We start from the raw sequence: 11,360 nt of genomic DNA on the forward strand, positions 1-11,360 counted from the left end.
CCTAATCAATCAACAGCGAGAGCAGCCTCGGGGCCAGTCAAGAGTGGCAGCGTCAGAGCAAGGTCTGCCTCTTCGAGAGCGCCCTCGTGTCTCATTGGTTGTGTATCAGGACCAGCCAACGAGCAGGCTGAGCCCAGAACTGGTTTGTACAAGGTGCCTCCCTGGCCAAGATCCAGGTAGTAGACCCTGGGCGCCGCAATGCACTCATTTGCTGCTGGCTCAGCAGCTGTCGACTCAGGGAGCATTAGAAGCGCTTTATTTAATAGAATAGAATAGAATAGAATAGAATAGAATAGAATAGAATAGAATAGAATAGAATTGAATAGAAGTGATTATTCAAACAGGCCAATCTTGATGGCATCTTCCTTGCCCGGACACAGCTCATCCTCCAGTCCACGGTGGTTTAGGAAAACAGGCAAGGAAGGGGGCTCCCCAACGTCCACAGCCAGGGTTGGCTTCTGAGGCTTTTCCGATTCACCCTCTCCCTACTTCCCCTCACTTTGTTAATGACAAGGCAAAGCAGCTTCCTACAAGGGCCTAATGTGCGTTCTAAATAGCCTTGTTTTCCCGGAGGACTCAGTTGGGTTCCAGCACCCACATCAGGCCGTTCATAACTGTCTACAACTCCACTCCAGTGAATCTGACATCTTCTGTCTTCTGAGGGCACCTGCACACACACACACACACACACACACTCATGCACGCGCACAAAAGATTAACAGTGGGTAAGGGCAGGAACAGAGTCTTACTATGTAGGCTTGGATGGCCTGGCACTTGCTATGTAGATCATGCTGGCATCACATTCATAGAGATCTGCCTCCAGAGTGAAAAATAAATCTTTTTTTTTAAAAAAAATCCTTTCCGTTATATTCAGATAAAATTTTATGGTACAAACTAGGTGTATGCAGGAATGAACCCCTTTCACAGTGTCTCCCCAAAATGGGTATGTGTAACCTCCCTAAAACATTCCTCATCCTTTCTTTGATGGAGAATACCCCCTTAGAAATTATTCCTATGCTCTCCTCATATCTCACAGAAGATAAGTCTGTCTCCCTTCTTTCATGTCTGGCTATGTTTATTTGGACCTTGCACTGATGAAGACGCTGCATTCCGTTACATCTTCCCTGTACATTGTAAACTCCACATTGTGGGGGTTGAGAGAAAGCCCGAGTCTTCAGACTGGAGGTGCTCAAACGGCAGGGCAGAGAGTAAGCAGGAAAGATGGTGCTTTTCTGGAGTTTGTGTTGAAGGACCCAGTAAGGCCATTAACAGTGACAGAAAAATGTCAGTAGAGAGGGCAAAAATGGGGCAAAATCCGAAGCCAATCAACACTGTGGGCTGGTTAAGGACACATGACATCTCAGCTTCACGCCTTGACACTTACACCCCTCCCCCAGGCCAATCAGACTCAAGGTCCAAGTTCTGCAGCCAATCAGCTGCAGCGAGAAGCCTCCGGGGTGCATCACTGGCTGGTCAGCACCAGAGCTGCAGCCAATCAGCGTCTGCCTCAGCACCAAGCGCAAGGAGGCTGTGCACGCGCTGGTGGCCTCGAGCCCCGGCCTTGCGTTGAGCCCGGCTTTGTAACGGTCATTTCTGGCCTATGCTGCCCTCAAAGTGGGTGAGGTTGATGTGGGAAGAGACCGAACTGGTAAGTGCTATGGCTTTTCTTCCTTTTTCTTCTTTGATAGTGGGCCTAGTCCAGAGAATGCTAGGGTAGGGTGGGGGTGTCCTTAAGGGATATTGTTGAGGATCAGAGTGGTTTTAGGTCGCGTGCGTCTCTTCGTCACTTTTGGGCCCAGGCCGAGCAGGTGAGGCAGCATGTTCTCTGACTTTTGTCCATGGTCCCTGAGGCCAGCCTAGGCTGAATTGGGTAAACAGGGCACCACCAGCTCCGCCTGGCTTTGGTAACTGGAGGGAGAGGCTTGTGGTTCGCTGGTGTGCACGTGAAGGGAAGCTTTGGGGTCTTTGGACCCAGCTCGGATTGGAATCAGTGTTCATGAGGTTAAAAGCCTACTGGGAAACTGTCAATAGCCATTTTCCCAGGCTACCTATGTTTTCCAACCAACAGGTTGACGTGCTCAAGAGTTTTCAGTATTGTGTGTTAGGTTGGGCATGTGACCAGGATGTTTGACCAGTGGTTCTCTGGGGGTTCTGGGAAGGGAGCCTCTAAACCCCACTCAAGCCTGTGGCCCAATAGGAATGAATACGTCCCTGATGGGATCTGTGGCGTGAGCTATTAGCACGGAGCAGGTATAGCAGTTGTGCTGGCCCGTCGGCGAGAACTGCGTGAGCTCCTCTGAGCTGTAGGAAATCATCTTGACTGGTGACCTTTTACTTTGGTTTTTTTGAGACAGGGACTTGCTATACGTTCTTAGTCTGGCCCCAATCTTACGATCTTCCTGCCTCAGTTTCCGGAGTGATAGAATTCTAAGCGTGCGTTCCCGCTTCTGGCTCACGGACCTGGTTTCACTTGGCTGTGGAGCGGTGTTAAAGTTCTCAGCGTACTTTAGAGTACACCCAGGTTGCAGATATGGAAGGCAGTCCCATGACTGGGCTTCCACGTTCTGTTTGCTCTTGGGAATCATAAGGAAATGTGCGCACATGTATGTATTCCGTGAAAGATGATGAAAATATCCGCCTGCACAGGCATGAGTTTCAGAGCAATCTATGGGATCTGTTATTTATTTACATGTAAAATGGTATGAGTATCTAAAATGTTCAATGTAAAGGGCTGCTCCTGTGTCTGGAAGGTGAGCTCCTGAGAGGCTAAGAATCTTTGGAATAAAGCAGACTCCTGTACTTTGTATGGATTCTGGGAAAGACCACAAATTACCCATTTTTCCCATGCTTGTTGTTGGCCTCATTTTAATAATTTATTACTATTATTATTAATAGTTTTTGAAACAGGTTTTCTCTGTGTAGCCCTGGCTGTCCTGGAGCTCACCCAGTAGACCAGGGTGCCCTCAAACTCAGAGATCCTCCTGCCTCTGCTTCCCAAGTGTTGGGATTAAAGGCCTGTGCCACACCACCCAACGCTGTCTATGTATATACAGTATATGTCGGTTTCATATGCTAACCTGCATATCCTCCACTCAACAGAGGCCCTGAAGTATGCTGTCTGTTCATAGTCCACTCTCATGAGTGGACAGTTGTGGTCCTTGTGGGTTTAGCGTTATTTTGGTCCAGTAAACTCTGGGCTCTGGATTCCCAGATTATAGTCTAGGGATATATGGGTGAGCTTATGTGTGGGGTTCTCTCAGCATCCAAGTGGGCACTTCCTTGATCCCCTGGGACTCTTCAGCCTACAGGGGACAAAGCCCAAGAAGGCCAGAGTGAGGCCCTCTGCTTGGGTTTAGGTGAATATGGATATTTGGTTCTCGTCTTGAAGCAGTCCCCATAAGGAGGCTGAGGTTGTGGGGTGAGTTTAGCTTTACAGTGAGACTGAAAAAGGGATTGTGAAGACTCAAGGTGCCCATCTTTTCTGATGGCTGGTCCCATTCCTTTGTCACCTGATCCACAAAGGTGTGCTACCACGGGGCTCCCCTGATCGTCAACTATATTCTGTTCTCGTGTTCTGCCCAGTGCAAGTATTCTTTTTCTTCAGTTTAGCCTCATGTGATGGTTTAAGGGAAGAAGGGGACAAATTCACCAGGTGTCTGTCTGCTCTGGTACGTGTGGGGTGTGCTTGACTCGGGTGAGCAGCTCAGTCGTTTTCAGATTTGGATAATTGGTCTTAGTGTGTGTAAACACTGTGGAGCATTTGGAAACCTTGATCTGGGGGAAAATGTGCTCCTGGGAAGATTTCTGCTCTAACCGAATTTTTCTAAACCGAATTCTGTTCAGCTTGGCTTGAGGCATGGACTCTGTTTCAAACACACGAGACAAAGGGAGGTGTGGTACCTGTAATCACAACTCTTGGGAGGCTGCGGTGGGGGAATTGACAGACCAGCCTGGGCTACACAGCGAGAGTCTGTCTCCAAACAAAGGGGGGTGAGGGAGGACAAAAAGAACATTTTCCACAAAACAACCACTCCTGGCATATTGTGATAGTCTAAATTTAATTGTAATATTTAAACAGAATCAATATTTGTATGGCTTTGATGACACGTTACATTGAGCTGGGTTTGCATTACAATACAGTGGTTTACAGAAGCTTTGGTTTGGGATCCAGGCTGAGTGCACTGAGCACCTCACACGTGTTCCCTTTACTGTCATTGGCCAGTTCTACTACTAGGAATAAAAATGTCATCCCTCAAGTTTGATTCAGTAATATGGTATTAAAGAGAACAGAGAAAGCTGGGTATAATAACTCATTCTTTTTTTTTTTTAACACGGAAAAGACATCCATCACCACGCTATAAATTATGAGGCAATGGTGGGGTGGGGCGTGCCCAGCAATCACGTTTTGGGCATCTGCCCTTTCTCTCTGTCTTCTTGGGCTTGTATTTGGAGTTCCTCATCTAGGCATTCCTTTGCACGGACAAACTTTGACTGCAGGTAGGAGCCACCCACAGGTTTGTCGTTCACTTTAAATGGGTGTTCATAATTCTTCTGGCCCAGCTCAGGGTTCAGCCTGGAGATGTTGAGAATCTGCTGGGCCTCTTGGAGGCTGAGGTCAGAGAGGTTGGATGTGGCTGCAGACTGGTGCCCAGCACAACCCCGAGCATCAGCAGCTGCCTGGCTTGCTGCAAACTCCTGCCTCAGGGCCCGGGCAAAGGCTCTGCCCATCACCTGCACATCCATCACAATGATCTTGGCCAGGTACTTGGCCATGGCGGCTGCTCCACCTCAGGGGCACAGTTGTCGCTTCCTAACCCAGTGGGACCAGCTCATTCTTAGAACCCAGCACTTGGGAGGCTAAGGCAGGAAGATTTCCATGAGGTCAACCTGGGTTATAGAATGAGTTCCAGGTCAGCCTGGGCAATAGACCTTATCTCAAACAACAAAATCAAATTAACAAAACAGTGAGACAATTATGCCTCCCTTCCCCACGTATTTCTTTTCCGATCATATGTTCAAATCTATCCGCGTTAGCCTCTGCCTGTCACAGGCTGTGTCCTCCTGACCTGAGGTTTCTTGACTCTGTCTATTCCAGGGTGAAGGCAGCAGATGATTCTCTCTGCATGAGCCTGGGAAGCAGAAAATGGGGACATTTTTGTTGCTGTTGTTTCATTCAGTGTCTCGTGTTGCTCAGGCTGACTTCAAACTCCTGATCCTCCTACGTCAGCCTCCTGAGTACCAGGATTACCAGCAAGAGCCACTTTTCTCAGAGAAGGGAGACATTCCAAGAACAATAAGTCGGGTGATAAATCGGAAGCCAGATGCAGCAGGTAGCTTAGTTTGGGAAAGGATCAAACTTGAAATTGTCCCTCAGAGCTTGGTAGTGGTGGCACACACCTTTAATTCCAACACTCAGGAGGCAGAGGCAGGTGGATCTCTGTGAGTTCGAGGCCAGTCTGGTCTACAGAGTGTTCCAGGACACCCAGGGCTACACAGAGGAACCCTGACTCAAACAAACAAAAATTTCCTAGAGAAGTACTTCATTAGGAGAGACAGTCTCCATGTACAGCATGAGCAGAAGTCTTGAAAAGCCATCTGATCCCGGAGGATTTTTCTGACTTGTATAGGTTTTTGTGAAGTAGCAGAAGTTTTATACCATGTGACTTAGTCGAGCGAGATCTGTGTGACTCCTGGCATTACAAGGATCCAGATTGGATAGCCTTATATTGCAATTGCAAGGCGAGGGGCTGCAAGGCTTCTTAACTGAGTCCCAGAGAGGTGGAGTGAACAGGGGGTGGGGCTAAGGCAGCCAGAGGGTCTATGATCTAACAGTGTGTCCCTACCCTTGCAAGTCAAAGTGCCCGCTGTAGGATCTGTTTCTGTTATTGTTTAATGCCCAATGACTTGGATTGCCCTTCCATGGCTGTAGAAAGAGGCTAGGGAAGGACCTCAAGTGTCACTAGCATAAGGGCTCGGGTTCAAAGGGCCCTGAGAATACTTCTAAGGGCTCTCTAAGGGGATAGCCTTACCATGGGTAGACACCAAGTGGGAGGCAAGATGGGGTTTCCTATTTTTAGGGGGCTTTCGTTTACTCAGTGGGGCATCCCCTTGCTCTTTTCTCCCTTTCGGTGCCCTGAAAGCCCATTGTCACTGCCCGTCAACTATCTTTGCTTACAGAGATACTTTGAGCAGCCCCCATTTCTTGGTCATCAGTGGGTAATGCATACTAGTGGGGCAGCTGAGTCACTGGCGGGGGGAGGGGCGGGGCTTCCTCCTGTGGGTGAAGAGGCTGTCGCCAGACCCCAGTACATTGTCCCTCTACCACTGTGGCTTTGTACCACTTCTTGTTTTTAGAGACTGTGTGTTTTCGTATTTGAGAAGGTTTGTGTGTTTGCAGGCCTATCAGAGGGATTGACATTCTGGGTGTCTTTTACATAGGAATATCTAATGTGTTCCCAAGTGTGTGAGGTTAGGAATTAGAAAGCTCAGAAATGGAAAATATTTAACATTCGGGGAGCAGATGAACACAAGGTTACCATTTGCATTTTCCCTTTCGCTCTGACTCATCTTCCCCTATCTCCACCCTACTGCCCCTTCACCAGCCTCACCCACCGACACACCCTGGCTGATCTAGGAGGGGCTGACACCTGCCTGCATCCAAGCTAGAATGGGAGGGAGAGCATCCTAGACCTGGAGGGAGAGAGTGGTAGAAGGCTGCTCTGAATACCCTGGGCTGGGGCCAAAGGGAGAAAAGCAAACCTTACCTTATTGGGTCTAGGAGGGGGCTGGAATCTAGGGAGAAACGTATGGGGACTCAGACTGACTCTTGTCACTAAAGCAGTCTGTCAACATCTGGCTAGTTTCTCTCCCAGTTAGTTATCACATCTGTATGACATACCAGACACAGATATCTCGGAAAGAAGTGAATAAGAAGATCAGCTTAAGGTTCAGATTGATAGAATGGGGGGAAAAAGAAAAGCAAGAAAAAGATAAAGTCTCCAAGGCTTTATCCCTTCCTCAAATTTAAGAGTGCCAAAGCTGGGTGTGGTGGCTGTGGTGGCACTGCCTGGCTGAGGCAGGACAGAGATTTCAAGGACATCTTGAACTACATAGGAAGAGGAAGAGAGAGGGAGAGAGAGAGGCTAAAATTGCGAAGAGGTGGAAATCTCCAGGGACCTTGACCCTTCGAGCAGAAAGTGAAAGAAGCCCCTGGTTTTGATTTCAGAGAAATGTCATTTGTCATCAGCCCAGGAAAGATTTCTCTACTCGAAGACCACCACAGGCTTCCTGGGGTTACCCCCTCAGAGTCTGCTGGGAGGATCTGAGTCACACAGACCAGGTCCTTGCTGGGATCCAGAGGACAAGGGTCAGCCTACAGAATAAGAAGAGCTTCAAATTCCGCTTCTGTCCTTATTCTTCTGAGGTGTCAGAAATGGTCTCCAGCTACTCCATGCGACGGTCACCTCTAAGACACAGAACTAACAGCAGCTGAATGCTGACCTGCACTCGCAGAGCACTTCCTTATGCGTGGCTCTTCATCGCGCCTCCACCTCCGAAGGACACACTGAGATGAGATGCGTGAGGTGACAGAGGCTCAGACAGATGACTTGCCCGAGGTGACTCAACTAGTAAATGGCAGAGATGAGGCTCAGCCTCTAACTATTCCAAAATGCCTGTCACCAGAGGCTCACGTCTTTGACTATAAGGAACCCACAAGTAAGAGTTAGGGTGAGGAACTGTCTGGTTGTTACAAGTAGAAGGTAGTCTCTTGTGGGTCTCCAGCAGAGACAGAAGGTATAAGGCCACACCCCTTTGGGGGACTGTGGCAGACTGATACTTGGGATGACTGAGGGCGGGGTGGAGCTAGCTGGAGGTGGGGGGCAGGAGCCCCAAGAGCAGTAGAGAGCATGCGGTGCCAGGAGGCAGCTACAGAGGTGAGTGACTGTCTCTCCCCAGCCGAGCCTTTCCACCATTTCTGTCTACTCCCTGCCAGCTTGCATCCCTCACCCCAAGGTGTCCATGTATAACCCCTCCCTCCTACAGGGCTCCTTACTCATGGAGGGCCTGCACACAAGGAGGGCTAGGCCTGCTAGGTGCTAAGACACTTGGGCTATTTCTCAATGTCCACCTCCAACATTCTGGGAGGCTGGTGTGATGGTTTTGTGTGCATTTAAACTCCTGGCTTGTTGGGCTCTTTCTGATCTTCATTTTTTTGGCTTATGAAAAACAGAAATCAAGCCATTCCTTAGCCTCATTTTGAGAGGAAAGAACTTCCCATTCTCCAGTTTCCCTTTTCTCTCTCACGTCCACAGGCACAAAGTCTTCTCTAAACTTGTGGCTCCCTCAGCTCACTGGATGGGAATCTCTGGTCTTCCTAATCCCTTCTCTGAGGATGTGTTCTAGAAGCTTCAGCCTCGGAGAGGGATGCCCTAGGATGCTCTCCTGAGGTGTAACCTGTTTGCTGCCTTCCCAGGCTTTCTGGGCTTACAGTGGGGGAGGACCCACAAGCTTTTTGAGTTCCTCCATGAACTTATACCTTACTCCATTCAGAATTGCCAGGTTTCATGTGAAGTGAGACTGCTCAGAGGGTTTCCCCTGCAAAAGAGCCCAGGGAAGCAGAAGTCTTTAACCTGAGTTGCTAACTAAATCAGTCCTAAATTCACTACTTGATACTTCTGCTAACTGCCTGGCTCTTGCTCCCTAGGCCCCAGAGTGGCTTCTCCTGCTGCTGCATTCCCACAGCTTGCCCTTGACTTAGTTTATCTGACTCATACAGGATAGACAGCCCAATCTGAAACCAGAGAGTCACTCACTCTTTCTCCCTTCCCCTCCACAGGCCTGAGTGTGCGATTTCTCCCTTCCCTTTCGGCCATGGACCCCACATTGTGACTTTTCTTTTAGAGCCTCTGAAACTGGTAGATTAGCCAGGAGCGATGTCCCAGACCCCCACAAGAATAACTAGCCCCTATGGCTCTGATAGGTTGGTGCAGTTAGCCGCGAGGCTTCGGCCAGCACTGTGTGACACCCTGATCACTGTAGGGGGCCTGGAGTTCCCTGCTCACAGTCTGGTGCTGGCAGGAGCAAGCCCAAGACTGGGTTGCAGGGGCCGGTGGGCTCTGGTTGAAGGCATCAGCCCATCTACCTTTGCTCAGCTTCTGACCTTTGTGTATGGAGAGAGTGTAGAGCTACAGCCTGGGGAGCTGGGGAACCTCGAAGAGGCAGCCAGAGCCTTGGGGGTGCAGGCCCTGGAAGAGGCATGCAAGCAAGCTCAAAAGCATAAGAATGAAGACAAGTTGGATCCAGGACGGAAAAGGCACCATAATTCAGAAGAACTCATGAGGAGTTCTGAGAGAGGACTAGGGGGCCCTGAAGAGAAACAGACACCAGAGAAGGATTTTGGAAGTCATGAGGGAGGACAGGAGACCGTACACAAGCACAAAGCCCCCGAAGAGAGCCTGGAGATGGCAGCGGTAACTAGGAAGAGGAGATCAGAGGAGGCCCTCAGTCCTGCCTCGGTGGGCTCCGAGGGAGCAGAGAGGAAGCAAGGAGAGGCCATGCGAGGTTCAGAGAGCCCTGAGGGCTCTGAGGAGTGTCTTCGTGGGTGCTCTGGTCCCCTTTCCTCACCAGGTTCCCTCCTTACCAGCCTCATTCCCAGGCCCTGTTGGGCTGAGGCCCCTTGGTTGGGGGAGGGCCAACCTGCCCTGTGGAGCATCTTCCTGTGGCCGCCCAGATATGGCGTTCCCTTCTCCCTTAGCACCCCCATCACTGCAGCCTGGCAGGTCTGGCCTCAAGACCAGAGGTGAGTGAAGGAGGGCTTAGTGGAAGATCTAGGCTGGGAGGGAGTAGCTCAGGAGAGGCAGCAGTAATGCATGGGAAGGCACCACATCTCTGCATTTCCTGAGTTAAGGAGACAACAAAGTATTCTGGTCCCGAGAGAGGCCGGAGCTGGTTAGGTTCTCAGACTTTGCCAAGGCTATCATTCTTCTCCATCCAGGATCCCACTGACCTTGAACCACTCCAAAGGTCTTTGGAGTCAGAATCGGCAGCCCTCCTCCAGCCCCACTCCAGGTAAGCCCCTTCCTATTCCATCCAGGGCTTCTGGAGAGCCGCTGGGCTCCTGGAGTCCAGCCTTAGCAGCTCCCTACTACACTCTACTTGCAGGATCCTTTCCCCAGGGCCCTGAACAACTCAGCCCTTGGGAGATAGAAGAGTCTGGGCAAGGGTACACAGGTAAGCAGGGTACTAGAACTGCTGCCTCGGCCCCTCCCAAGCGCTCAGCTTGCCTGGATGGATGGATCCAGCCTCAGGGATCCTGGTCATGCCACTTTGACTTCTCTGTCCACACAGGCCCACTGGCAACCTGTGTGGGTCAAGAACGCACACCGCGCTGCCCGTCTCACCAGCACCCTCCTTTACCCCTTCCGGCTCGCTCTCGGCCCTATTCTTGCTCTGTCTGTGGAAAAAGGTTTTCACTCAAGCATCAGATGGAGACGCATTACCGAGTCCACACAGGTATGAACTGTGTGCATTTGTCTTTTTTCTTTTTTTTCTTTCTTTTTTTTTTTTTTTTTTTTGCTCCCATCACTGGTCTGCCAGCTCCTCCCTTGCCCCATTGCTTGACGTTCCCCTAGCTTGGCCAACCTTCGCCCATTTCTTTCTTCTCTGGCTTTCTCCACCTGTAGGAGAGAAGCCCTTCTCCTGTAGCCTCTGTCCTCAGCGCTCCCGGGATTTCTCTGCCATGACCAAGCACCTGAGGACACATGGGGCTGCTCCCTATCGCTGCCCTCTGTGCAGGGTTGGCTGCCCCAGCCTGGCTTCCATGCAGGCGCACATGCGTGGCCACTCGCCCAGCCAGCTGCCGCCTGGATGGACCATACGCTCCACCTTCCTCTACTCTTCCTCGAGGCCGAGTCGGACCTCAATCTCTCCCGGGAGTCCTACCTCCTCCTCCTCTGGCACCTGACCGGGTATTGGTAGCTTCTCTGGCTTGATAAGTCTCCAACCAAAGAATGAAAGGCGAGCCCTTTCTCTATTGCCACCTGGCTAATTTGTCCCGCAGAAGTGCTGCGGGACAGGAACCAAGAACCCTCTCTGGATGCGCGTGGGTTGCAGAAGTCTCGGTCGACTGGAGAGTCCGAGTTAAAGACATATTTTAGTTGGTTGGAATGAAGACTAACTGGGGACTATCAATTTCATCACTATAATAAAGAGTTTTCTGTGCTCTCCTGTCAGGATGAGTCCAGAATTTTCCGTCTGCGCCGGGGTGTGTGGGTGGTGGTGTGTCTAACCCTTGTCCCATGTCCTGTAGCGGCCCCTGCTGGGCATTCACACACTGAACAGAGAGTCAGGCATTTCATTTC

General features: G+C 50.4%; 1 protein-coding gene and 1 pseudogene across 3 annotated transcripts; one reads left to right on the forward strand and one right to left on the reverse strand.

Annotated features, from left to right (window-relative positions):
* Positions 1 to 4,110: 4,110 nt before the first annotated feature.
* LOC142841336 (mitochondrial import inner membrane translocase subunit TIM16 pseudogene) lies at positions 4,111 to 5,544 on the reverse strand (annotated as a pseudogene).
* A 1,098-nt stretch (positions 5,545 to 6,642) lies between these two features.
* Zbtb32 (zinc finger and BTB domain containing 32) lies at positions 6,643 to 11,225 on the forward strand. Of its 3 annotated transcripts, none has more exons than XM_075985296.1 (5): positions 6,643 to 9,799; positions 9,995 to 10,068; positions 10,162 to 10,230; positions 10,348 to 10,512; positions 10,683 to 11,225. In XM_075985296.1, the coding sequence occupies exons 1-5, from the start codon at positions 8,934 to 8,936 to the stop codon at positions 10,961 to 10,963; spliced, it is 1,455 nt and encodes a 484-aa protein (XP_075841411.1). In that variant the 5' UTR covers positions 6,643 to 8,933; the 3' UTR covers positions 10,964 to 11,225. The 3 variants fall into 3 exon arrangements, with proteins under 3 accessions (XP_075841411.1, XP_075841403.1, XP_075841393.1); XM_075985288.1 differs by having other exon boundaries at positions 6,643 to 7,934; positions 8,837 to 9,799; positions 9,995 to 10,230; XM_075985278.1 differs by having other exon boundaries at positions 9,995 to 10,230.
* The last annotated feature ends 135 nt before the right edge of the window (positions 11,226 to 11,360 follow it).

Source organism: Microtus pennsylvanicus, chromosome 1, assembly GCF_037038515.1.
Source record: "Microtus pennsylvanicus isolate mMicPen1 chromosome 1, mMicPen1.hap1, whole genome shotgun sequence".
NCBI lineage: Eukaryota > Metazoa > Chordata > Mammalia > Rodentia > Cricetidae > Microtus > Microtus pennsylvanicus.